This window comes from Molossus molossus, unplaced genomic scaffold, assembly GCF_014108415.1.
Source record: "Molossus molossus isolate mMolMol1 unplaced genomic scaffold, mMolMol1.p scaffold_m16_p_8, whole genome shotgun sequence".
In the NCBI taxonomy this organism is placed as follows: Eukaryota; Metazoa; Chordata; class Mammalia; order Chiroptera; family Molossidae; genus Molossus; species Molossus molossus.
This window is the reverse complement of record NW_023425402.1, coordinates 21,962,694-21,989,327: the sequence shown is the minus strand read 5'-3', so window position 1 is coordinate 21,989,327 and position 26,634 is coordinate 21,962,694. Positions and strand designations below refer to the sequence as shown.

Below are 26,634 nucleotides of genomic sequence, written 5' to 3'. Positions count from 1 at the left end.
GAAGAACTTGGATGGTTTAGTCTCATTTTCTAGCACACATGACTGAAATCCATTTGGTTTTTATTTTTTGTAAGTAATTTGTTTTAATCTTTGGGAAACTTTAAGGATTCTCTTACTGGTTCTTTTACTTTCAGAATATATTTTTCTTTGAACCTGATAGATTATTTCCTTAATGATTTTCTCCCTGATATTTTCTCTATTTTTTTTCTCCTTGTGAAATTCCTAAGTAAATGGATATTAGGACATAATGGTATGTACTTTGTTTTAAAAGCCTTTTTTTTGGGTCCTATTTTCTTTTTACTCTTTTTGTTTCTGGGAGAATCTATGAGCTTAATTTTTTAGTTCAAGCTTCTACCACTATTCATTTTGTTATTTACCCAATCTACTGGTTAAGATTTGTTTCTGATGGTAATTTAAAAAAATACTACATAGCTAATTGTTTTCTTTTCATTAATATGGTTTCTAAAATATCTCTGAAAATATGCTTAAGTTAGATTATTCTATTTGCTCAATTTTGTCTTTTTGGGTGTTAGTTCTTGGTATTATTGAATCAACTATTGATTATTCAATATCTTTCTTATATGGTTCTCTGCTTATCTTTGTGTTTATAATTCTTTGTTTGCCTACCCATGAATCCCTGTTTTATGTCTCTAGTACAGGCCAGCAAAGATTCAACAAGTGAACTTGCTAGAGAGCAGTGTAATCTATGCAAGGTACTAAAGTTTGATGCTTTAAAAAAACTTTATTGTTGAGAGTATTACAGATGTCCCCTCATTTTCCACCCATTCTGCCTCTCTACTGGGTTCCTGCCTGCCCCAGGTTTCACCACCCTGTTGCCTGTGTCCACAGGCAATGCATATATGTGTATAAATTTTTCGGTTAATCACTTCCTGCGCCCCCTCCTTCCCTCTGAGATTCATTAGCTTGTTCCATGTTTCCATGCCTCTGGTTCTATTTTATTCATCAGCCAGTCAGAGAAATACGAATATCACATGATCTGACTTATATGTGGAATCTAATGAACAAAATAAACTGATGAATAAAATGGAACTAGAGTTTGATTTAGTTCAAATATTAATTTAGAAAGCAAGAGCTGAAGTCAGAACAAATTAAAACATTGTACCAAACTTCAATCCCAATGTACAGTCAAGATGATCCTGGATTCAGACACTCGGCAGTGTGGAGCACTGTGCACAAGTCTGCATGCAAAGATGGCAAAGGTGGAGATACATGGGAAAGCAGCATACATGCCAAAATGTACACGAAGGGACATAAGAGATAAGAAGTAAAATAAAGGCAAGTCAAGTAAGAGGAGGCAGCCCAGCTAACTCTTTCTCAATTGCTAGCAGTAAAAGGAAATTATAAATCTGGAAAAGACCAGAAGAAAATTTAAGAAGGAATCTCTCTCTCTCTCTCTCTCTCTCTCTCTCTCTCTCTCTCTCACCCCACACACACACACACACACACACACACACACACACACAGATTACAATATTCTCTGTAGCAAATACAAAGTATAGCCAGTCTCTATTTTTAACTTCAATTACAACTTAAAATAATAAAAAAAAAAGAACAATGAATGTAGTGACATTGTTCAAAATTCAAAAAACACAAAAACATATTATTGAAAATTCTTCCTCCATTCCTGTCTTCCAGCCACCTGGTTTTATTTCCTGGACACAACAGTGCTATTTTCTTGAATATCCTTCCAGATATAGTCTTTGCTGCATATACAAAAAGTTTTTTTTTTTAATTACACATATATAGATACACTTTGTCCTTAACTCCTTTCTTTATGCAAATGATAACATTACAAACTATGTTGCACCTTACTTTAAAAGATGTAACTTGAAGATTGTACCATATTACTACTTTAAGTATTTCTTAATTTTTAAGAGCTTTATTGAGGTATAATTCACATTCCATACATATATCCATTGAAAGTGTACGATTCAATGGCTTTTTATATAGTTTTATACTTGTGTACACATCAGCATAATTAGTTTTAGAATTTTTTCCTACCAAGGAAACCCTGAACTCTTTAGCCATCACTCCCAAGTTTCTCTATCCCTCCCAGCCCCAAACAACCACTAATTTAGCTTCTGTGTCTACAGATTTGCCTGTTCTAGAATTTCCTATAAGAAATCATACAGCCCAGCCAGAATAGCTCCTTTTGTTGAGCATCACACTGCACACGGAAAGGTTTCTGGTTTGATTCCTGGTCAGCGCACATATCTGGGTTGAGGGTTCTATTCCTGATTGGGCATGTACAGAAGGTAACCAATCAATGTTTCTCTTTCACATTTCTCTCTCTCTCCCTTCTTCTCTCAAAGCATGTCCTCTGGTGAGAATTAAAAAGGAAAAAAAATCATACAGTGGTTTTTTTTTTACTGTGTAATGGTTTTAAGCTTCATGCATGTTGTCATATGTAACCAGTCCATTTGAGAATGGACAGATGGCTAAAAAGCCTACATGTGTAAAATATGTGTTTGGGTTAATATGTGGATATATAGATACTCATACATTAATCACATGAACTACTTTGTGTGTTTGTATAGCAGTCACTTATCCATATGTATTAGTTCTCATGAATTACTTTGAAAATCATCCTAGTCAGACGTTAAGGTAAATACAGTTTCTTAGGGAAACACTAATCCAAATGCCTAGATACGTACATTTCATATTTCATTCAGAGGGTTTTGTAATAGAGATAATTCCTGATTGGTTATTGGCAGGAGAAGTCCAATGTTTATGTTACATGATTAGAGGCACAATCTTTGCAGGGTATATTTTAATTTTTACACTCTTTACTAATCCTCAGATTCTTCTTGAAAGGAGACAAGTGCATGTAGATCACATGCCCCCATCTTCTCTCTTGTTGTGAGAGAGAGAGTACTTTATCCTCTCAAAGGTCAGTCTCACCTTGTGTTCTCTACACCCCATGTTGGTCTTGTTTACCAGACGCCTTAGCTGTCTCTTTTCTCTCCCTGTCTGCAGCCTTGCGCTCTGACAGGGTGCTTCCTAGCAACATACACATACAATTTTTTTTTTTTTTTGTATGTCCATATGATTGTCGAGCCCTCATTGGTTTCTGGATATTGATTCTTCTCTTCTCATTCTGTCTTTGCTTCCTCAGTGATTCTGAGAACATAAGTTGGATAGTTGTCAACCTAATCACAGTATTTGAAGCCAGAAAAATGTTTTTTTCCTATTTACCAAGTCCTAGACCCATATGTCCAACAGTCAAATTGTAGTTTCTCCTGGGATGACTTGTATCTCAAGCTGAAACAACCCAGTGAGAATCCTCTATTCCTGTTCTCCCCCTCATAAGTCTGCCATTTCTAGCTGCCGACGTGGTCATCCTCCAACTTTCTCTCTCCTTTTAGGACCTTATTCAATGCATTATTACCTCTCAGATGAACTGCTAGAATTCCTCTTACTTTCCTCTTGTCCTCACCTGCTCCATGGCTCCCCACTGCAGCTGAGAGCGATCTTTTAAAAATATAAATTAGTTATGTAATTGTCTTGCTTAAAACTCTTTATTGGCTTACTGTCATTCTTAGAATAAATTCTTCAATTTGTTGCATAACTTCCAATGTCCTGCCCGATCTGCACCCTTGCCTACCCCATTCCACCCTCCCCCAAATTCTGCAGTCTAGGCACCCTTGCTGCTTTTCAGTCTTTGAATGTAGGGAACTCCTTCCTACCCCTCACTTTTTGTAGATGTTGCTTCCCTCTCTAGAGCACTCTATTCCCATCACGTTATGCAATTTCCTTCTTACCACTTAGCACAGTTTGGCTATATAGTTACTTGTGTGATTATGTTTAATTGTCTATTTTCTCTGCAAAATTTTAAGTTTGATGAGAGCAAGGACTGTGTCTCTTTAGCTCATCAGATGGCAGATTGACAGGTATTGAGTGAGCACTCAAAAATATATCTTGGCTATCCTAAGCAGGGGATAGCTGGTATTTTTATGCCTCTATGTGGCAGGCACTATAGTACTTCTATTTGTGATATTTTACCTAATTCTTACCGTCACTTCCATGAAGTATTATTTCTCTTATTTTGAACTTGGGGAACAGAAAACCAGGGAAGCTAAGTGATTTTTTCCCCAAAGAATGTCTTATTTGGGATTCAAACAAGGTTGCCAGCATTCTAATCTGGTGAGCATTCTAAGGCACCAAGCTGCTTCTTGGGAAAATAGTGATAGATGAAGTAGCCAGTGTGCTGGCCCTGATGAATTCTTTATTGCCAGGTACCAGTGAGTGGAGCGTGGAGAGAATGGGGGCACAGTTGAGAAGCAACCAGAACTGTAAAACTACTTGCACCCTGGGTATATGTGGAGTGTAGGGAGGTGGGGCATCAGTGAAATTCTGGCCATTAGGGGTTTAGGGGCAAAGAGGGCACTGGGTTCTCGGGGATGGATGTACACCAGAAGGAAGGAAGAAGCCGATACTGTTTCTTTCTTTGTTTGTTTGTTTACTTTAAAATATTGCCTTTGCTGTTGGTTATTCTGTGAGTATCAGAAGCAAATACTAAGAAGGATTCAGATCTATTCCTTCCTTCCACCAAAGACTCACCTGATAAATCACATAAAAATATTTACTTCTCTTATTTATTTTTGTTTGTTTCTTTGGCATATATCATTATTTGACAGGAACTCGATAATATTTTCTAAACAAATGAACAGATGAATGAATAGATTTATTGGTCAGTGATAATGCTTTTCTCTATGTATTATACTTTGCTAGGGGATTTGTAGGCACCCTGGATTAAAAATATAAGCACTTTATGAATTTAGAAGCATAAAATATAGACTAGTTTGCCCCAAAATTATAAATTTTGAAGCAACATATTAATATGTAGAATAGCGGTTATTCAATATTTTCTAGCCAGGTATTTTGAATTTTCTCTTAAGCATCAAATTATGCATTTATGAAATAATGCACATAATTTAAAAAAAACAAATAGAATACAAGAACCTTATTTTTAAGGAATTTAATAATGTTTTCAGTGTTTTTTTCCTTGTTAGAAGAAAAATTGGAAGATTGAGGAAAAAGTAGTCAATGACATTCAAGGAAAATAAAGAATCTCATAGTGGGATTGCTAGATCACATAGTAGTTCTACCTTTAATATTTTGAGTAACTTTCATACTGTTTTTCATAGTGACTAAAGCTGTTTACATTCCTACCAACAGTGTACCAGGGTTCCCTCTCCTCTACCTCCTTTGCAAATACTTTCTCTGTGTGTGTGTGTGTGTGTGTGTGTGTGTGTGATAAAAGTCATATTAACAGGTGTAAGTTGATATTGTGGTATTCATTTGTATTTTCCTGATAATCGGTGATGATGAGCACCTTTTTATATACCTGTTGTCCATTTTTATGTCTTCTTTGGAGAAATGTCTATCCAGTTCCTTTGCCTTTTTTTAAATTGAGTGGTTTCCAGGGGCTAGGAAAAGGGGGAAATGGGATGTAGGAGTGAAAAAGTGTAATTTTAATTATGCAAAATGAATAAATCCCAGAGATCTACTGTGCACTGTAGTGCCTCTAGTAAACAACCATGTATCATATACTTAAAAATTTGCTAAGAATGTAGATCTTATAGTAATTGTTCTTATCACAAAATAATAATAATAATAATAATAATAATGATAATAAAAGCAAATTAACTAAAAATGCATATGGAAGCTTCTGGAGAGGAAGCTTCATAGTTCACAGTGTAGATTGTGGTGGTAGTTACATGGGTACATACTTATCTCCAAACTGACTAAGTTGTATGCATTAAATATGGATGGCTTTTTGAATGTCAAATATACATCAATATTTTTAAATATTAAAGTTGGGTTTTTTAAAGGCAACACCAAGTTGACCATTCTGAATTCTCTGAGGTCTAATGGAGAGAAAAGCAGCATAATATAATACCATCTCAAGACTAGAAAACAAAGCAAAGAAAGCTTGAAATGAAAGAAGGCACAGACTTTTTCTATTTTTATGAAAACAGCAGCACCTTCTGTTCTTTTCTGTTTATTTGGGATTCAGAGGATTGATCTGATATAGTTTGGAATTTTACTTAAAGACCTTTCCATTAAATAGATTCATATATTTTTGAAGAACAGATGGTATAGACTAGAGGAAGAGATAAACACTGTATGTTAAACATTTTATTGATCAATTAAAATATCATAATTTAAAATGTTGTTTCTCTTATGGGAATTATGCATGTCTCTATGTCATTGGAAAAGACACAGTGAGTATATGTGGGGAGTATGGTAAAAATTTATTATCCAAAATTTAAATTGGATTTTTCCATGAGAATAAGGAATGCTTTTATTCCCTTCCTCCCCTTCCCCCATCACCCTTTCCTACACACACACACACACACACACACACACACACACACACACACACACACCAGGCAGGCAGATGGTTGTTCTTCTTCAAGGTTTAAGGAAGCCAGCTTTTAGTTTTGAATCATGTGCCTTTGGGCACTTTGAAAACTGCTTCTTCTGCCTATTTTTAAGACCAGATTGAGAAAAAAAAAAGATAGGCAGATTAGAATAAAGAAACCACCTGCATGGATTTGATGAAAAAGACAGGCAATGAAGTTAGCAGCACTTTGATAAGAATTTAGTTATGGGAAAAATGCCTCCTTATCTTCTAGCACTCTTTGTTCCGCTTTTTCGACTAAAGAATGAGTTCTTGATAAACAAATACTATTTTCTCTGTAAACCAGTCTAATTAACACTAATTTTCCATCATGTTAGCCTTTCCTACCTGTGAATGATTTATGTATGAGAACCTCCATTGTTTCTCAAGAGTACCGTTTGTGGATATGCCTGTCTTTCTCATGCATTTTGATAGACTATTTGGATAAATTGTTAGATTCACCAAAAGTTAAACAAGACTACAATGGGGGAAAAAAGCCACCTGCTGTTATTGTAAATATACATTTAAAGTAGTCACTTTAGAGCTAAAAGTGTTCTCTTTTTAAAAAGGAAGATTTTGTCATTAGTGATTATAAAAACATACTTTTGCATTGGTTTATATATGAATGGAAAAGTCTTAGGGCCAAGACTGAATGCAGAAGCAAACCCATCGACCCTGAAAGGTACATAATGGGAATAATAAGCCTACAAATAGTCCTTGTATGTCCTTGTATGTCCTGCTCTGCCCTTGCATACCATCATTGTCCCTCAGAAGTCTGAGCTTAGTCCAAAGTTGGTGCAGAATGTGTTTCTGACAATAGCAGGGTTGTAGTGGAAACTGTCTTCAGTACCTAAGTTATGGGGCCTGATACAGTGAACGCCATACAAGCAGTAGATCTGATGCCCTAAATTATGCCTGTTCATGTGACCCCATCATTATTCCCAAGATCTGTGCCCTTTGCCCTTGATCTCATTTCAACAGGATTTAGACAAGTGTCAGGCCCTTGGAATGCTGCACAATAATGACCTTGATTTCCTGACTTTGCTGGGGGGAAAATTAAGTTTAAATCTCATGTTGAAATTATATGGAATACTTTGTAACTATGGGAGAGAGACTATTCCTAATACAAAGGAAGCCCTAGCCCTCTGTCAGAAATATCTGCCTTTAGATTTGGCTCAGGCTTTCTGGACTTAAGGATAGATAATGCCTCCTTTATAGAGATTACAGCCTCCCTGTTGTTGCTTTGACAGATGGAAAATTCAGGTGATCCCTCTTCAGTGTTCAAGATATTATTTCTAAAGCTTTACCTTTCTAATCGTCAAAATACAACCCTTCCTGTAAACAAAACAAAGCGGTTCTTGGCAAATGATACTAGAATAAAAATGGTGGGATGCTTAGTGCTTGATGGATGAACAAGTGGAGAGAGGGTGTGTTTCGGAATCAAGAGGCACCACTCCATGGCTGGTCCTAAGGTCCTTTGGGGGGGAAAGCAGTCTTTAATTACATCTGGTACTCATTAATTCCTTTTGGAGTCTCTTTCCAGATCTGTTCCCCCATCAGCCTCCCATCGAGCAACAGAAATTCCAGATGGTTCCCTCCATATGCCAGTGCTCATTCTCTTAAGTAGGATAGATTGGTCACTGACAGAGCAGGATAGAGTGGCCTTGGCCAAGTCAAGACAAAGTGGAAAGCAGTGGGCCACAGTTAAGTTAGAGGTGGTCCACCATTCATATTTTTATGTGGGTTGTATAAGTGACTTTCTGATTTTTCTGAAATGTCTCCAGTAATTTCATGGAAAGAATGCTACCTCTAGAGAATGTGGCACATTGATTGTAAATTTCTACATCTGGTGTAGAGAGAAATCTTCTGAGACCTGTTATTATTAGCTGAGGGTTGGTCAATTTGAACCTGCAATTGATCTCTCTGGAAAGTACATTAGGATGCATTATTTTACTACTTGTCATGATAGGTATGATCTCTGTTATAATGGTTAAAGGAGAATTCCTTTATAAAAACACTCTTAGGGCATGTGTTTATTTTATTTTATTATTTAGCAGAATTTTGCTAGAAGAGGCATGTTGCTAGACTTGCCATTCTGAAGTAGATAGGAGTGAAGATAGGGCCAACCTCCACATAATGAAAAAGTGTATTATTACTTAGAGTGTATTGCATTTATTTATGTTTGTCTTCATGGGATGATGAGGAACGTGTCTTACTCTTTGAATTCCCCCTATCCAACAAGACATGGTACATGATAGGGAAAGAAAGGAGGAAAAGAGAAAAGGTCAATAGACAGATGTAGGAAATTTCCAAGGAAAACATGGCACTGAAAGAAGTAAGAGCAATGTTTCTACTCTTGGCTTCACTCTATCTTTCCCTCTGATGCTGTTGGCTTTTACATGTGGTGGGTGTGTGCACATGTGCATGTGTTCTTTGGGGTTATTTTTGAGCACTTGCTATGTGATAGGTATTGCTGTAGGTGCTGAGCAAGTCAAAGTGAGAATGACTTTGACTATGGTCTTTGTTCTCACAGAGCTAATAATAGTTAGGCTATCTGTGATTTGTGAGTAATTTGTTGGTCTATTTGAAGTAGATAAGGCAATTAAAATTAAAAAAAATATTCTAAGGGGGTATACAATAAAGATCAAAGGGAAAATTTTAATTCCACGTAATTGTGATAGGTTAATGGAAACATGTATTCAAAAGAGGACTAATATCATCTTTTCATGTGTTTCTGAGTACTCTGGGGGTGAGAGAAAGCATTTATTGAATCAATTTAAGTTTCTTGTACAATCAGGCTCAACAGCTAGACATTGGTAGAATAGGCCATAGATTGGAAGACATAAAGCCATTTGTATAGAACTCAAAGGCGCTTGCTTGAAAATTTCTGTCTTGTTTTAACGTCATAGTAAAATCATGAACCCATGACCTTACTATGTATGTTAAACCTACAATATTCTCAAAGATTTCACTTTTTTGCATGTTTATAATATATGTATATGTTTCATCTGTTTAGCCTGAGTATTCATTTTGTATCAGAAACTAATAAACTCTTGAATTTAAGTTGTAAGGAACTAAACTTAACAAATCCGGGCAACATTTATTTAACATCTTTATCTTTGATGTCATAATAAGCACTAGGGACTTAAAAAAAATGAATGGTCTCTTCACTTAAAGAAATGATAGTGGGAGAGAAAGACATAATTATACAGAGACCAGCCCTGTGATAGTTGCCTCTTTCCATACAATAATATGTATGCAATTACAATAATGTGTTTTAGTGCTCTGTTATAAGAATGTACAAGTTAGTGGTGGAGAGTGAAAGAGAGATTTTCACAGGGGTGGTGGTGGATCCAGTTGTGGGACTGGGAATGGATTGCTAGCAGAGCTAAAACTTAGGTGGATTCTGACAGATGAGTGGGTGGTGCTGATGCTGCTGGATCGTGACCTTGAGAACCACTGTTCTACTGTCTAACTGAAAGACAAGGGAAAAGAGAGAGTACATATAGGTGAATTTATGGACCAGGCCCAGAGATGCCACACTTTAATTCTGCCTACAATTTTAATGACTACAACTCAGTTACATGGCTTCATCTAACTGCAAAGGAAGCTGGAAAAGATGGCCTGACTCTGAACTCAGGAGGAGAAGAGAAATGACTGGTTTACAACCTTACAGTCTCTGTCACAGGAGGGTGTGGCTGTCTTATAGCCAGGGAAATAGGCAGGAACTAGAAAAGACAACTTCTGAGTGGCTAATTTTGGGGGCAGATCCTTAAGAACAGCAGGGCATATTGTTTCCTGAAATAAAACATAAGATTATGTTAACAAAATTCCCTAAAAATTACATGTGTCACTGATTATGGTCCTTGAAATTTAAGAAGAAATATTTATTTGATACATTTAATTTGTGTCAAATTACTGCTAAGCCTCAGAAAGTAACATAATACTTTGGCATACGTAAAATATTTACTGTTTTAAATGAGAATTTTTATTCACTCATTACTCTATTGTTACTTTTAGGAAAAATCTATGATTCTTTCTTCTAAAAGTGGAAGAAAATCGTTTATGAAGGGGAAAATGAAGAATAATGGTTTTAAGTTGTCCAATGAGCTCAATGGGCATACCAAGTTAATGGATAACAGTATAAATAATGAGAATGTTCAGCATGTATTGAGCTTTCTGTGGTGGGAATTGGGCCATTGAGAATGACTGACTAGTACTGTATAAGTTGTTTAGATCTATTAACTCATTTAACCATCAAAAACACCCTATGAATAAAGCAGGTAGTTTAATTATTATCCCCATTTCATGGATTAGATCACTGAGGCCAGGAGAGGTAACGCTGATGGTCCACACAGCTAGTAATAGCAGGTCTGGGATTCACATCCAAATGTGAGGCCAAGATTATAATTGTGATTCTTTCTACCTCTCTGAAACTAGAGCCAATGTTCAGGGACAGGGACAAATTGTGGGGGCCTCATCTGTACATTTTCACTAAAGTAGGCTTGGGGTAGCTGTTTGGGACATAAGCAATGCCTTTTGGCCGTAACACTTGTTTTGTTAAGCAATGGCAGAATTTATTAATCATACCTTTCGTTTCTCCCCCTGCCTCTTTATTAAGGCCTAGTCTTTGGAAAACTTTTTGTTGCTCCAGATGCTGGACCTGTCCTGGCATAGGCAGTTCCAGGATTTTCTGGAGAACAGCAAAGCAAATCACTGGAGGAGAGAAGGCAATTCTTGTTTTGGTTACATCTCTGAGCACTTTCTTTTCCTTCTGCAGACAGGACTGTCGTTGTGGATGCAGAGCTTCCGTTCCTCAAAGGCCTCTATGTGATGGGGACTTTAGAATTCCCTGTGGACAGGAGCAATGTTCTGAGTGTGGCCTGCATGGTCATTGCAGGCGGGGAGCTGAAAGTCGGTGAGTAAAGGGCTCGGGCTTGGGAACATAATGGGGATTATGCTCTGAGCGAGGCCTTGGGAAATGATGGTATCATCCAACAGGTTGCTTAACTGAGTTTGGGAAGGGCTAGTGCAAGGAGTGAATTTCCCAGTAAAGTTTTTCTTTGTCAAGCTCTCAACACAGACAGGTGACTTGGGTTGACCATTTTCTCATGTCCACCCAGTGACTTCAGGCCATGTTTCTGGTCCCAGAGTCCTCATGCTGCTTCTCATTCAATCCAGGGCTCTTTTTGCCTCCTCCTGGCCACAGATCGATTCTCCTTTTTTAGTTTTTTGAAGGAGAATTTACCTGTCGCTCATTTTCTCAGAAGATCTTACAGGATGGATTTGTTATCTTTTGCTCGGCTCACAGTAAAATTTCTATTGCTGTTCTAGTGCAGATTCTTGGGAAAACAGACCTGAAACAAAGGTTCATGCTAATGCTTTACCAGGGGCAGATCGCTGTGGGGTAGGAGTGCAAGGGGCAGAGGGAAGGAGAAAAGACAGAAAACACACATAAGGTGGCCACAGCTTCTCAAGGAAACGTGGCTATGTGATATGCCTCAAGTGAGAAGCCTCTGTAGAACCAACACATCTTGGGACAACAGGAAAAAAAGCTGGGGAGAAGGCAAATAATTAATGTGGTCCACTCCAAAACCAATGAACTCATCTGTCTGTCTTTATGTTTTGTGGCTCCCTATGTAGCTAGTGGAGAGTCCAGGGACTCAGTGGGTCCTGGGAGGCTCCTTTAGAGGGGAGGTGAGCCGTGTTGCAGAGACAGAGGGACAGGCAAGATGGAGTGGATCTGGAGTAGTGTATTACGGGTTCCTTGGCTTTCTTAAAACCAACCAACAAACAAAAGCACGAGTTGCTACAGATAGACTGTATACTTGGCCATGTTGTAGGCAGTAAGAGTACAATGATGGAAAGACATGTGCTCTGCCCCCAAAGGAACTACTTTTGAACTTAGCGAGGAATTCTACTTTGCTCACTAAAAGGAGATTAAAAGAGAATCACCAGAAACAATAATACCTTGCCCCAGAGAAATAAATCTCCCATGGTGAGAAAGAATTTAGATACATTGTTTGATAACCTCCAAATTAAAAAAAATTCTGATGGGAGAGAATTCTAGACCTAACTACCTATCCAAAACTTAGTCATTGTAAGAAAGCCTCTTCATGAATAATTTCAGTGGTGGGGAGTGGGGGAGGATTAAAATCTTTGGAGAAAAAGTGTTCCCACTTTTAAAAATCCCATTAGAATTATTTTCCTTCTTATAAGCCAAATTCTGTCTTCCTCTAATTTCTGTTGGTTCAAGTTCTTACTGGATCCATACAAGATGAGTGTCAAATTCCCTTCCCTGTGATCGTCCTTTCTTCACATTTTCTTGAATCCTCTCATTTTTCAGATTATGCGGTTTCTATTAATTTTAACCATGGTTAAATAATGGCTACTTTAATCATCATCATTATTATATAGTTATAGTGGTTTAAAATAATTTTTATTTTTTCTGTCTATTGTGCAAAACTGGAAAATACGAAAAGCAATAGAAAGTTATATAGAAGAATCAAGTATCACTCATATTCACAAATGTCAAGATAATCATAGTAAATATATTGTAGCCTGTTTTGAATTTTTGTTTTTACTACACATACATGAATTCATGCATACATACACTTTAACATGTAGAGTATACAGTTTGTTAATATTTGTATCCTACATTAACAATGTCAAAATTTTCCCAACTTATTATATTTCTTTTTTTTTTTTTATCCTCACCAGAGGACACTTTTACATTTATCTTCAGATAGAGCAGGAGGGAAAGAGGGAGGAAGAGAGAGAGAGAGAAACATTGATGTGAGAGAGAAACATTGAGTGGTCACCACCCACATGACCCCAACGGGTGCTGGGGACAAACTGTAACCAAGGTATGTGCCCTTAGTGGGAACCAAACCCGGGACTCTCTGGTCCACTGGCCAATGCTGTAACCACTGAGCCAAACCAGCCAGGGCAACTTATATTTCTAAGACAAAATTTTTAAATTAAATTTATTGAGGTAATGTTGGTTAATAACATTGTATAAATTTCAGGTATACACCTTTATAATACAATTTTATAAAGTAATGCAACTGTATACTCTATTTGTGCTTACCACCTGAAGTCAGATCTCTCCCTGTCACCTTGCATTTGACCCCATTAACCCTGCTCATTCTCTCCCCAGCCCTCTTCCCTTCTGGTAACCACCATTCTGTTGTTTGCATCTATGAGTTTGGGTTTTTGTTTGATTGTTTGTTCTGTTGGTTCAGTTATTGCTTTTTGTTTTATATCCCACATATGAGTAAAATTATATGGTTCTTGTCCTTTTTCATCTTATTTATTTCACTTAGCATGATGTTCTCAAGATTCATTTACGTTGCTGCAAATGACAATATTGTATCTTTTTTTTTTTATGGCTGAGACATATTTCAGTGTATATTTGTATCCACATCTTCTTTATCCAATCATCCAGTGAAGGACACTTGGGTTGTTTCTATGTCTTGGCTATTGTATACAATGCTCCAATGAACATAGGGGTGCATATATCTTTAAAAATAAGTGCTTTCAAACTTTTCAAGTAGATGCCCAGAAGAGGGATTGCTGGGCCATGTGGTAGCTTTATTCTTAGTTTCCTGAGGAATCCTCATACTGTTTTCCATAGTGGCTGCATCGATTTACATTTCCACCAGCAGTACACAAGGGTTCCCTCCAAGACACAATTTTAATAGTTTTAATATTCCATATATATGTAAAAATATATATACACTTGCATGTATTATAATTTAGTTAATGATTTTTCCATTATTGGACATCAAGTTTATTTTATTTTTGTCCTTGTAACTTACTCTGTAATGAACATCTTAGTATTTAAATCATTATTCATATCTCTGATTATTTCTTTAGGATAGACTTTTATAAAAGGAATTAATGGGGCTAAGGATAAGTGCATGTTTTAAGGTTCTTGATATATATTGTTACATTGCTTTTCGGAGACATTATACAAATATTCATTCCCTCCACATTTCTCAGAGTTATGAGATCTCACAATTCCTAACTTTGTCACTAAACACACTTTTTTGTTTAACTCTTCTAAAAATATGAAGCCCAGCCCTGGCCAGTTTGGCTCAGCAGTCAGAGCATCGGCCTGTGGACCAGAGAGTCCCAGGTTCGGTTCCCGCTAAGGGCACGTACCTCAGTTGTAGTTTGTCTCCGGCCCTGGTTGGGGTCATGTGGGTGGTGTCCACTTGATGTGTCTCTCTCACATCGATGTTTCTCTCTCTCTCTTCCCACCTCTCTCTCTCCTGCTCTATCTGAAGATAGATGCAAAAATGTCCTCAGATGAGAATAAAAAAAATATATATATATATATAGAAGCCAGGGTGAAAGAACTATTTCCTCTGAATTAGGATATAAAAATAAGATCTGGCTTATTCTGACCAGAATGAAACAGTATTACAGTTAAAAGCATGGACTCTTCAGCTTTTTTTTTCAGCTTTTTTTTTATCCTCACCTGAGGACATTTTTCTGTTTTTTTTGTTCAGATAGAGTGGGAGTGAGAGAGAGAGAGAAACATCGACATGAAAGGGACACATCAAGTGTTTGCCACTCGCACGATCCAACCAGGACCGGGGACAAACTGCAACCGAGGTACATGCCCTTAGCGGGAACTGAACCTGGGTCTCTCTGGACCGCAGGCCGACGCTCCAACCACTGAGCCAAACCAGCCAGGGCAAAAAGCATGGACTCTTAAGTCAGACAGGTTGGGCTCACAACCAGCTTGGTCATCTGTTTAAACTAAAGCAACTCAACCTCTGGACACTTTGATTCTTTTATCTGTAAAGTATACAGCAACAATACAACCTACTTTGAAGGGATGTTGAAACTACCAAACATAACAGCCCCTACTAAGTGCTGGTATATAATAGGTGTTTAATAAATGTTACACAATGGAGTACTACGCAGCTGTAAGAAAGAAAGACCTCTTATCCTTTGAGACTACATGGAGGGACCTGGAAAGTATCATCCTAAGTGAAACAAGCCAAACAGAGAAAGGCGAGTTTCATATGATCTCACTTATTTGTGGAATATAATGAACATAACAGTCTGAGGAAGGGGGAAGTCCCAGAGACGCGGAAATGGGATACAGACTGACAATCCCCTAAAGAGGGGGGTGGTGGGGAAGAGATAAACCACAGAACTTATATGCATGTATGCATGAACAGTGGACATGGACAACAAACTGGGGAAAGGGCAGGGAGGGAGGGGGAGGGGGGAATCAGTCGGGGGGGAAAGGAGAAACATCTGTAACAAAAATTAATAAAAATAAATAAATAAAAAATAAATGTTAGTTTATCTGTCAGGGTGCCTGCAGGAAATAAAAGTCATATTGCATTGGACAATTTGAGTAGATTTTGATAGAGAAACCATTTGTAAAAGTCCAAATGGCCTGGGGTGTATCTGAGGGCTAGTAACCTCAGCACATACTTACCACCCTTTTCCCTAAAGGAGTGAGTAAAAGAAGTCATTACTGAAGTCCCAGATGAAGGGGGAAAAGTGGAGGTGGTTGACAGACACCAGCACAATGTTCTGTATGGCTGGGACGCATTACTGGGAACGACCTACGGGAATAAATGCCCTGATCTCACTCTCTTTCCTCCCTTATTTTCTGCTCCTTCTATCATTCTGGCCAAACCTAACTGGAACTCTGAACAGAGGAGGACTCGCTCATGCAGTGCTTGCAGGTCCGCAGCATCCTGGGCCCTGAGCATAGAAGGGCAGAGTTTGGAAACGGATGCTCTCTGTTCCAGTCAACTTCCACCTACCTTAGCAGATACAGTTCTTCTGTTAATACAGCCAAAGATTAAACGAATCTTTGTCCGGCCATCTCATGCGGCTGGTCCTTCAACTATATTATCAGCTCTAATTTCTACCTTTTTTTATAGGTACCACCTCAAATATATCTCTACACTTTACTCTCAAGTAGGAATTATTTGGTTTACCCCGGGATTTTAGGAAATCTAAATACAATATTTTTACTTATTTCTTCATTTTATTATTTCATCCATCTTTCCACAGGATCTGATTTTTTCCTCCCAGATTAATACCATTTTCTCATTTATTGAATAGTCTATAAAATCCTCATCCAGGGACTGATAGACATAGTAAATAAACTGAGTCTTGTTTTTGTTACTAGGAAACTTATTTCAAGTTCACATTTTTCATTGCTGTGATTGGTCTTTTTTAATATTTGAAGTCACTTATCACCACAACAAAACCTTGTTGCCTGAAAATCTGTACCTTTGAAGGGAAGTGCCACTGTGCCTTTGTCCCGGGTTGATTTGTACATTTCAAATCTTATTTTTAAATTTGCCCAATCCTGACTACATTTTTATCTATTACTAGACAATGGTGTATTCCTTTTCTCTCTGCTTTGTCAGGCCTAAAGTTTGATTATTGGAACCCATCTGCTCAATCCTGTGTGTATTGTGCCTGAAGGAGGACTTTCAACCCATCTGTCCAATTCTACCACACCCCAAAGAAATCCCAACATGAAACAGATAATAACACTAGTTAGTAAATAAACTTAATAGATGTGGACATTGGCATAGAACACTGCCAGAGTGTGTCTACTATCTGATGCATTTTGATCCAAGTCCCAACATTGTGGAATTATATTTCTTGGTGGTCCTGCTTTTAAGGCAGCTGGTGCTGGCAAAAGGTATCAATTGACTTTCGGTAGAGTATAATGATAATGCTAGCATTAGAAGGGAGGTTTAAGATCAAAGCTTTGCTTAGAGGGCTACAGCTGCGTCACAAATGCCAAACTCAATATCATTCTTTATTCAGTGGTTATCTCATTAGTCTGATAAAACACTTAAGATAAGCTTAAAGTATTTCACTTGGGTGTCCATTGTTTATTTCATCATCTGTTTGCTCATTGCCTACCATGAGCCAGGTATCCTGGGAGAAGTTGGTTGTATAGAAGTAGAAGTCTATCAAGAGATGTCTCAATAAAGTAGTGGAGAGAAACAAGTAAACACATAATTGGAAGCATCACCTCTTCCAACCTGGAGGGGGCTTAAAGATAAAGGAATAGTCTGTAAAGGCATATATCTGTGGGTGAGCATTATACCTTCAGGAAATTGTAGGGAATGGATATGTCTGGACTGTAGGACTTATAGGTGTTTTAGGAAAAACAAATGTAAAAGATTGAACTAAGTTGAACTAAGTCACTGGAGTTAAAGAGGAAAAATGAAATAGAGAAATATGGAGAAAGTAAATAATTACTAGGACCTAATAGCAGTTTTGATCTGAGGTGAGAAGGAGTTGTTTAGAATGCATCCTGGGGTTCGGGTGGGGAGATCTGAGTCAATGGGGCTGCCAGGATGGAACCTCCTTTCCACTACTTATCAGTTGAGTGATTCTTGGGTAAATTACATGAACTAACTTTGCCTCCACTTTTAAAAAAATTAATAACAGAGCTTACTTTATAGAGTTTTATGAAAATTAAATTAGTTCATATATATTAACATACTTGAACAGTGTCAGGCACACAGTAAACCTTTACAGTGGCTTGTGGAATACCTAGACTCATACGCATCTAGTTTAGCTCTCCGTGGGATGTGGAAGTGGTAGCATGCAGAGGGCAAACTGATTTATGTAAAAGCACAGGAGAGAGGGCGGTGCTAAATATAATATTTGGGAGTCATTAGTCAAAATGTGAAATCAAAGGTGTGAAATAGAGAAGAAACAATGACCAAAGCTGACATTTTGGTTGAGCACCAGCCTTTTAAGAGTGGTGGAGGGACCCATGCACCAAGAGGTCACCAGTTCGATTTCCGGTCAGGGCACATGCCCAGGTCATAGACCAAATCCCCAGTTGGGGGTGGGGAATGCTAGAGGTGGCCAGTCCATGTTCTCTGTCAGCAATGTTTTTATTTCTCCCTTCCTTTCTCTAAAATCAATAAAGAAAAAAAAAAGAGTGGTGGAGGAAGTGGATAAAGCTCAGCAAGGAGAAAGGAGAAGAAATAGCCATGTAGGTCAAAGAAAAATGAAATGACAAGGAAATAATATCTTAAAACAAAGGTAGGAATTTATCAGAAGGGCGTGGCTAGTAACATAAGATACAGTTTAGAGAATAAAGAAAAAAATAGCTATTTTATTCTAGCCTTTTTTTTTAAAATAATGGCTGACAAATACAGGTTTGATACTAAATGTTACTGTGTGTGTAGAACAAAGAAAAAATTCAACACATTACTTGAAGGACAGTAACTTCTAATAGATTAGGTACCATTGATCATTTTTGGCTTTAATATAGTCTTAAGTACAATCTAACATACTATAAATCTCATGTTTGAAAATAAACAGTTGTCCATATTAAAAGTGATGTCATCAAGCTTTTATATATTTTCATAAATAACAAACTCTCTTTTGGATGATAAGATGGAGCAAATAAGTAGATATTAAGGAGAAAATAATTTCTGATATGGTGATTTCCCGAAACTTTATTTATAGATCTGTCCCTGTCTCTGTCCTCTTCCCCCCTTTTTTCACTTTCTCTTTCATTGAATACCAACTCTTTAATTGAAATAAGCATGGCAGATGCGATTCCTGCTCTCATTCTTTTGTTGGGGGAAATGAACAATAAAATAGTAAAATAAATCTGGGAGATAATTTGAGATGGCAATGCTCTGAAGGTTAAACAAAAAGGAGTGTGAGTTGCAGAGAGGTCCAGGTTGGGTGTGGGTGCCATAGATTAGGTAGTTCGTAGAAACCTTTCTGAAGAATCAATATGATCTCAGACCATAGAGACAAAAAAAAGAGGTAGACTTACAAACATTTGGACAGGAAGGTGTCAAACCTAAGGAAGAGGAAGTGCAAAAATCCTGGAGCAGAGGCAGGAATGTGCTTTACATAGTTGTGAAGCAGAAAGACAGCAACAGTAGCTGGAGAACAGCAAACAGTAGACATGAGTTTCATGATATGGGCTGGGTTTGAAGCTATGCAGTGCTGCTCTCTAAAACATTGGTGAATACAGATGAGTATAAATAGTGCTAAAGAATTGCTATTTTTTTTAATATAATCACACACGTATGACTTTAACAAGACAGAAATTAGTTTAGGGCCTTCATCAATATGGAATTTCTAGACATCTGGATTATAATCCAAGTTTAGCAACTCATTATACAACTTCTGGAAAATTCCCCAATATTAGATTTATAATTGTGATATCACAGACCTCAGAGATTGTGTGAATCATTTGCCTAATTGTACAGACAAGGAAACAGATCCAAAGAAATTATTGTTTTTTTTCCAAGGTCTCATAGCTGATAAAGAACAAGACCAGAATTAGAGGCTATTTTTGTTACCTTAAATACTCATCCTTTAAGCCTTTTCTCAAAGACTAACTTTACTGTGAGCCTGTTTCTGTTTCCATTCAGCAGGTTGCAGTGTATCTTTTCTCCTGGTCTATTCTACTCATTCATAGCATCGTTGTTTTCTTTTTAATCCTCATCTGAGGATATTTTTTTTATCTTCAGATAGAGTAGGAGGGCGGGAGAGAAAGAGAGAGAGAGAGAGAAACATCGACATGAGAGAGACACATTGACTGGTTGCCTCCTGCATGACCCCGATCAGGGCAGGGGACGAACAGCAACCCTTGACTGGAATTGAACCCGGGACCCTGGTCCGCAGGCCAACGCGCTAACCGCTGAGCCAAACTGATCAGGGCCATATCATCATTTTCGGATTTATTTTATTCTTATGTTCTCATGAATATCCTCTCTATCTTAGATGGTAGTCTTTAGATAATGTGCTGTGTGACTGATCAGTGTATATATAAATGATTGGTCATGAATAATTCTGTCTTTCAGCTCAATACATTTTTCTTATAACACATTTAGCTTCTCTATACTTAAATGTCAACATCTGTGAGGAAGGAATCATAGTGTTAGTATATAAATGACCACAGTGTTGTTACCCCTATAGGAAAGGAACAAAAGAGGGGTAAAAACCATATTTAGAAAGCTGGTAATCTTGTACAAATCTAAAATATTTTCAATTTTTAATCTGTCTAGGAGAAAAAAAACTGATAAAAATTGTCATCTCAAGCCTGTTTGTTATTTTTTTAATGTTTATTCCTGAATAGCTGTCTGACCTCATCCTTTCCATCGGTGTCTCTGCTTAGATGAGGCACCATTTCTATGGTTTAATATGCATTCCTTGTTATTGTTCACATCAGTAATGTTAACATGTGACTGATCTAAATGTTCAGCTTGGAGAGTGTTTTAATATCATACATTTAACATTGAAAATAGAAAAATTCTCCTGTGATAGTTTGTAGGAGGATTTCAGAGAAAGATAACCATTCATAATGACTTTGTGTCTTTAGAACTAAACAGAACCTTCCGTGAGCCCCAAGTAAACAATGGCATGTCCCAGGAATCAATGTACCGAGGACCCAGCAGCTCACTGTTCCTGTGGCCTGTTGCTACCAGGTCACGTGAGGTGCTACCCAGTCTCTCAGTAATTAGGCTAGGAGCTGGGTTTATATCCTAAAACTTGTCACATATCGTTTTGCAGAGTCAGTGATGGGTATTTGTCAGTCTGTCTCCCATTTGTAGCCAGGAGCCTAAGGTCATCATTAGCACATGACTTTGATTGTCAGGAAATGAAGTACTAGGTATATGGAAGTTTCTTTCATTGCTTCCATGATTGGGACTTCCTTAATCCTGAAGAAGAGCAAAAATCCATACACAGTTTATTGCCTTCCAAACTGACAGTTCTGTACGACTCATTGGATGATTAAGTAATAAGGAGACAAACCAGAGAAAAGTGTAGATTAAAACATAACCTCCAGCCTGAAGCCACAATACCCAGTAGTCAGAATTATTGAGTAGCCAGAGGAATCTTGTATTCTGTGGTGATGTTTGTTTCAAGATAATATATTAAGTTAAAATAATAAAAACTATATATGTCTTTCAAGTTTAACAATAATTAGAAAATAACCACACATTTAATGTAAGTACAAGTGTACATAGATATTACAAAATAAATGGTTTATAAATAGCTGTTATGGATCATTAGTCAACAAATCAATCAGTTTCAGTTTTCACTGACAGTTCTCCAATCAAACTACTAGTTAGCTGGTAAAATAAAAATTGACATAAAAGGGATGTAACTTTTAAATATTGTACTTAGTCAACAATACCTGGAAAAGTGTAAAAGCTTTTTTTTTTACAGGTTCAGAAAACACTAAATTCCATTTCTGTGAGTCCCTAAGAAGACTGCCATTCAACAGTTAAATAATACATATTTCAAAAATAAGATTAAGCATAGATATACCTGTTTATTTTCCTATTGATATTAGTCTTCTGAGAGATAAACATATTATCTATATCTCTCTGTCTCTGTATATAAAGCAAAACACTGATACAAGAAGTAATTTTTCTGTCATATTAGACTATCAGTCTCTACTAAATACATTTACATTAATCATCTTTAATATTTTATTTCTTTATTTATTTTAAATATTTTTTCTTTATTGATTTTTTTTTTTTTTTTTAATCCTCACCTGAGGACACTTTTCCATTTTTTGTTCAGGTAGAGTGGGAGGGAGAGAGAGGAACAGAGAGAGAGAGAGAAACATCGACGTGAAAGGAACACATCGAGCGGCTGCCACCCGCACAACTGACCAGGGCCAGGGACAAACTGCAACCGAGGTATGCGCCCTTAGCGGGAACCGAACCCGGGTCTCTCAGGACCGCAGGCCGATGCTCTAACCGCTGAGCCAAACCGGCCAGGGCTCTTTATTGATTTTTAAAGAGAAAGGAAGGGAGAGGGAGAGAGAGATAGAAACATTGATGAGAAAGAACATTGTCTGGCAGCCTCCTGCATGCCCCCCACTGGGGATTGGGCACACAACCTGGGCATGCGCCCTGACTGGGAATCAAACCAGCGTCCTCTTGGTGCATGGGTCAATGCTCAACCACTGAGCCACACCAGCCGGGCTACTTTAATTCTAAATTAGTGTTTTCCAAACTATATTTTGGACTCTTGAACTTCTATCCCAGTAACATAACATTTCATAGAAATTTATTATTTTTAAATTATTAAATGGTTAATTATATAGTACATAAAATAATTATTAAACTTAGCTATTTTTTCATGAAGAAACTAAATAATTTTAAGCAAATAGGTAAATAACTGAGTGAATGGATATTTTGGTTTTTTGGTTCTTAAACTCTTGTAAGAGTGTTTGAGTTGGAAAAGAATGTCTTTCCTGCTGTTCCTTGGACTGGGCATTTAAGTAAGTGGTCACCTAATATTTTTTCTTTTGAAATGTCCAAAATAGGACATTATTTGCCAAAAAATACTTGCCTTCTTTTTCTTCATTTCCAAATTAAACGTTATTTTTGAAATGTTTTATTTCTCCACTGTTACTACTACTATTTTTTAAATATTATTACTACTAAGAGCCAACATTTAAAAAAAATTAAATTGATTTTAGAGAGAGGGAGAGAGAGAGAGAGAGACATTTGATCCTGACCATGGATCGAACCCACAACCTAAGTTTGTGCTCTGACTGGGAATCAAACCCGCCATCTTTTTGTGTACGGGATGGTGCTCCAACCAACTGAGGCACACTGGCCAGGGTTAAGAGCTAACATTTTAAAAAGCACATATTATATGCAGACACTGACATGTATCATTAACATACACTAAATTGTTTAACTCTCACACACACACACAAAATGATGCCACCATTGTGCCTATTTTAGAGTGGCAGAATGAATTCACTCAAGCTTACTTAAGAATTTTGATGTATATTAACTTGTACTTCATATTCTATCAATTGTTGATAAATTGAGGAAAACATTGTTAGCCTGGCTGGTGTGGATCAATGGTTGAGCATAGATCCATAAACAAAGAAATCACTGGTTCAGGGCACATGCCCAGGTTGAGGGCTCCATCCCCAGTAGGGGGCATGCAGGAGGCAGCCAATTGGTGTTCTCTCTCATGGATGTTTCTCTCTCTCTCTCTCTCTCTCAAAATTAATAAAAACATATTTAAAAAGAAATAGTCAGCCTGAATTAGACCTTATGTTAACAGATTCTTATTTCATTGGGCTAAAAGCCATTCCATTCTTCCTTTTCTTTTTTTTTTTGTCCATATGAGATAGATTCTATTGGGGAGGGGTGTTTTAGGAATTAGTGGGTCAGTACACTAAAAATTAAAAGCTAATTCAAAATAAAATATGCTTTGCAATTTAAATGGTTTAGCATTGTTTGTTAGCTTATGTCTGATAACAGAGAATGTTATGGAATCTCTGCTCTGAAGAAAATCGCTCTAGCAACACATGAGAAAAACAGTTATGTTCCAGTTAGAAGCTCAACTTCCAAAGTTATTACCATATAACCTACTCCTGAGGACAGGAGAAAATGTGTAAAATTGATTTGGGGGCATAATTTCTTAAGCTATAATTCATATGCAATCATGATATTTATTAAATTTTAAGGTTAACTTGGACAGAAATACAAATTATTTAGAAATACAAGCTGTTGCCTTGGATTTAGTGAACAGGACCTACTAAAGAGTTTATTAAGAAGATGTGTCTAAAATTTTGGTCAGTATACATGAATATATGCAGGTTTTTTAAAAATATCAATTAATAAAGCTGTAAACAAATTCAGTGGCATGGAGAAACAGAAAAACAAATATAATTTTGTTCAGTTTCCAGTCTTTGAATGAACAAATACTTATTGATAAGTGTCTTTGAAATATAATAATCAGTTAACAAATTTTTATTTACTGCAAACTATGATACACACGTACAGAAAAGTTTATAAAATAAAAAATACACAGCTAAATTAAACATTATAAATCTATTCTAGTAAGTATATAGTGGGGTCTCATTATTGGTTTAATGTGCATTTTTCTTATTTCTAATGTGATTATTTAAAAAAAATTATTGTCTATTTTATACCTTGTTTTGTGAAGTACTTATTCTCTTAACCCTTTTATGATGGATTGTCTGTTTTATATTGATATACTGAAGTCATTCGTGTGTTTTCAAAGGCACTTTTTGTTTGTTACATGTATTACAAATATCTTTGTCTACTCTGTAGATTGAATTTTTATTCTCTTAATGGTATTTATAAATAATTGAAAAATCTTTATTTTAAAATAGTTTATCTCATGAGGCTTTTTCAATGTGAGTTGTACATTTTGACTCAAAAATGGTCAGCAAGCATATGCTGTAGGATTCCAATCCTTTTGAGCTTGTTAAACTGTAGGGTCATCATGTGATCATTAAGCTTTAAAAAAATTTTTTTTTATTTATTGATTTTTAGAAGAGAGGAAGGGAGAGGGAGAGAGAGATAGAAACATTGATGAGAGAGAACATTAATTGGCCGCCTCCTGCATGCCCCCCACTGGGGATTTGGCTTACAACCTGGGTGTATGCCGTGACTGGGAATCGAACTGGTGACCTCTTGGTGCATGGGTTGATGCTCAACCACTGAACCACACTGGTCAGGCAAGCTTTAAGGTCATGATATGACCAGTATTTGTGAAAGTCTTGTGCATGCTTGAAAAGAATGTGCATCCTCTCTGAGTCTAGTTTTCCAGTTATGCATTACATCCAGTTTGCTAATTGTAGCATTCAAAACTGCTATATCCTTACTATTTCTGTGTATTTTATTAGCAGCTTTGTGAAATTTGCCACTGATATTAAGGATGTATCTTTTTTTTTTCATTGAAATTCTGTCAATTTTTGTTTTACTTATTCTGAAGCTATAGTACTGGACACATCCGTGCTTAACATTAGTATAACATTGGTGCAATAAGTCTTTTTCACAATACAGTATTCCTCTTTATTTCTAATTGTTTTCTGCAAAAGAATTGTTTAAAATGACCTAGTTCACCATGTCTGGGATTAAATAAATTAACTCTGCTGCCAATACACAGGCACCTCTGTTCATTAGCTCACTGTGAAGAGCAGGAAGCAGTCAGGTAAAAGACACTCACGGTACAGTGTAGAGTATTGGGGTAAAACACAGGGTGCTGGGTAGCCCATGGAGGACCATTTACCACACTTAGTTGACAAGAAAGGATCCCAGAGGGATGGCATCTGAGGGTGGTTTGGGCTTGTTTAGGGACTTCTGTGGCTCAGCTATTGAGGGAACTGCTGGGGACAAAGGGGTCTAACTAGACAAAGTTGTTTCCAGTTTTGTGCTATTTCAAAGCACTTTCACATGTTTGTGATTATAAATAGATAACACCACAGTGACAGACTGGGCCCTCAGCTGTCCACATCGCACACTGCTTCTTTAGGACAGGTTCCTCGGAGGGAAATGACCACAGCAAGGGACAGGGGCGTGATTATGCACAAAGGGGCATGGAATTCGATATCACAGAAGACTTTTAGAAATAAATTTCCTCAGAGAGGAGTTTTGAGGAATGATTAGGATTTCGATGGGACAGAGGTGAGGGACCTCAAAGCCTGGGCCATCTCATGTGTACAGAGGAGAGAGCAGAGGGCACGGTGAGTGATTCCGTGTGGACTGGCTTCCTTACAAGGTGTGGGGAGTCATGTTGAGAGAGTGGGCTGAAGTGTAAACTAGGTTTATACTTGATGTCATCAAAGAAGTTGAGTTAGTAAAATAATATAAGGTCCTTTTCCCCTTGTTCTTCCCCTTGAAGTTCATGGAACCCATTTGTACCATATTCCTCAAATCATTATAACGGTTATCTATCGTATACCAGAAGTTATTTTCTTCCCTCTGCCCAGGTGATTTTAGCATCGGGAACACATTCTGTTTCCCTCAATTGCACCATCAGAATAAGTAATGGCAACTCTCCTTTACGCCTTTCTTATTCGCCTGTGCCCACCTGTCCTCAGATGGGACTTACTGAGTCTAAGCCCAGCTTCACCACTTATTAGCTGTGTGATTTCTGATACGTTACTTAACTCTCTTGGCCTCAGTTCCTCATGAGAACCTCAGCAACATCCATCATGAGGTTGAGAGAGTTCAATGAAATCCTGGATGCATAAACACCCGGCACACTTTTGCTGCATGATGACAATGATTTTCCTTCCTCTATGACTATGTATATCCGTCCAGGTTGAAAATGCCTTTTGCTACAGTTTCCAGCCGTTCGAAGCAGCTTCAGAAAGGAAAATCAGAGAGGAACAGTATTATCCTGGGAGCCTTCCATGGGAGGTGGCGACT

At 37.3% G+C, this 26,634-nt stretch overlaps 1 protein-coding gene across 1 annotated transcript in view; it reads left to right on the top strand.

Moving 5' to 3' along the window:
* PKHD1 (PKHD1 ciliary IPT domain containing fibrocystin/polyductin) overlaps positions 1-26,634 on the top strand; it is a 471,475-nt gene that overhangs the window by 269,679 nt on the left and 175,162 nt on the right. The window contains exon 52 of the mRNA XM_036248838.1: positions 11,208-11,345. Coding sequence (XP_036104731.1) covers positions 11,208-11,345 — 138 coding nt within the window. The remainder of the gene's footprint in view (positions 1-11,207; positions 11,346-26,634) is intronic.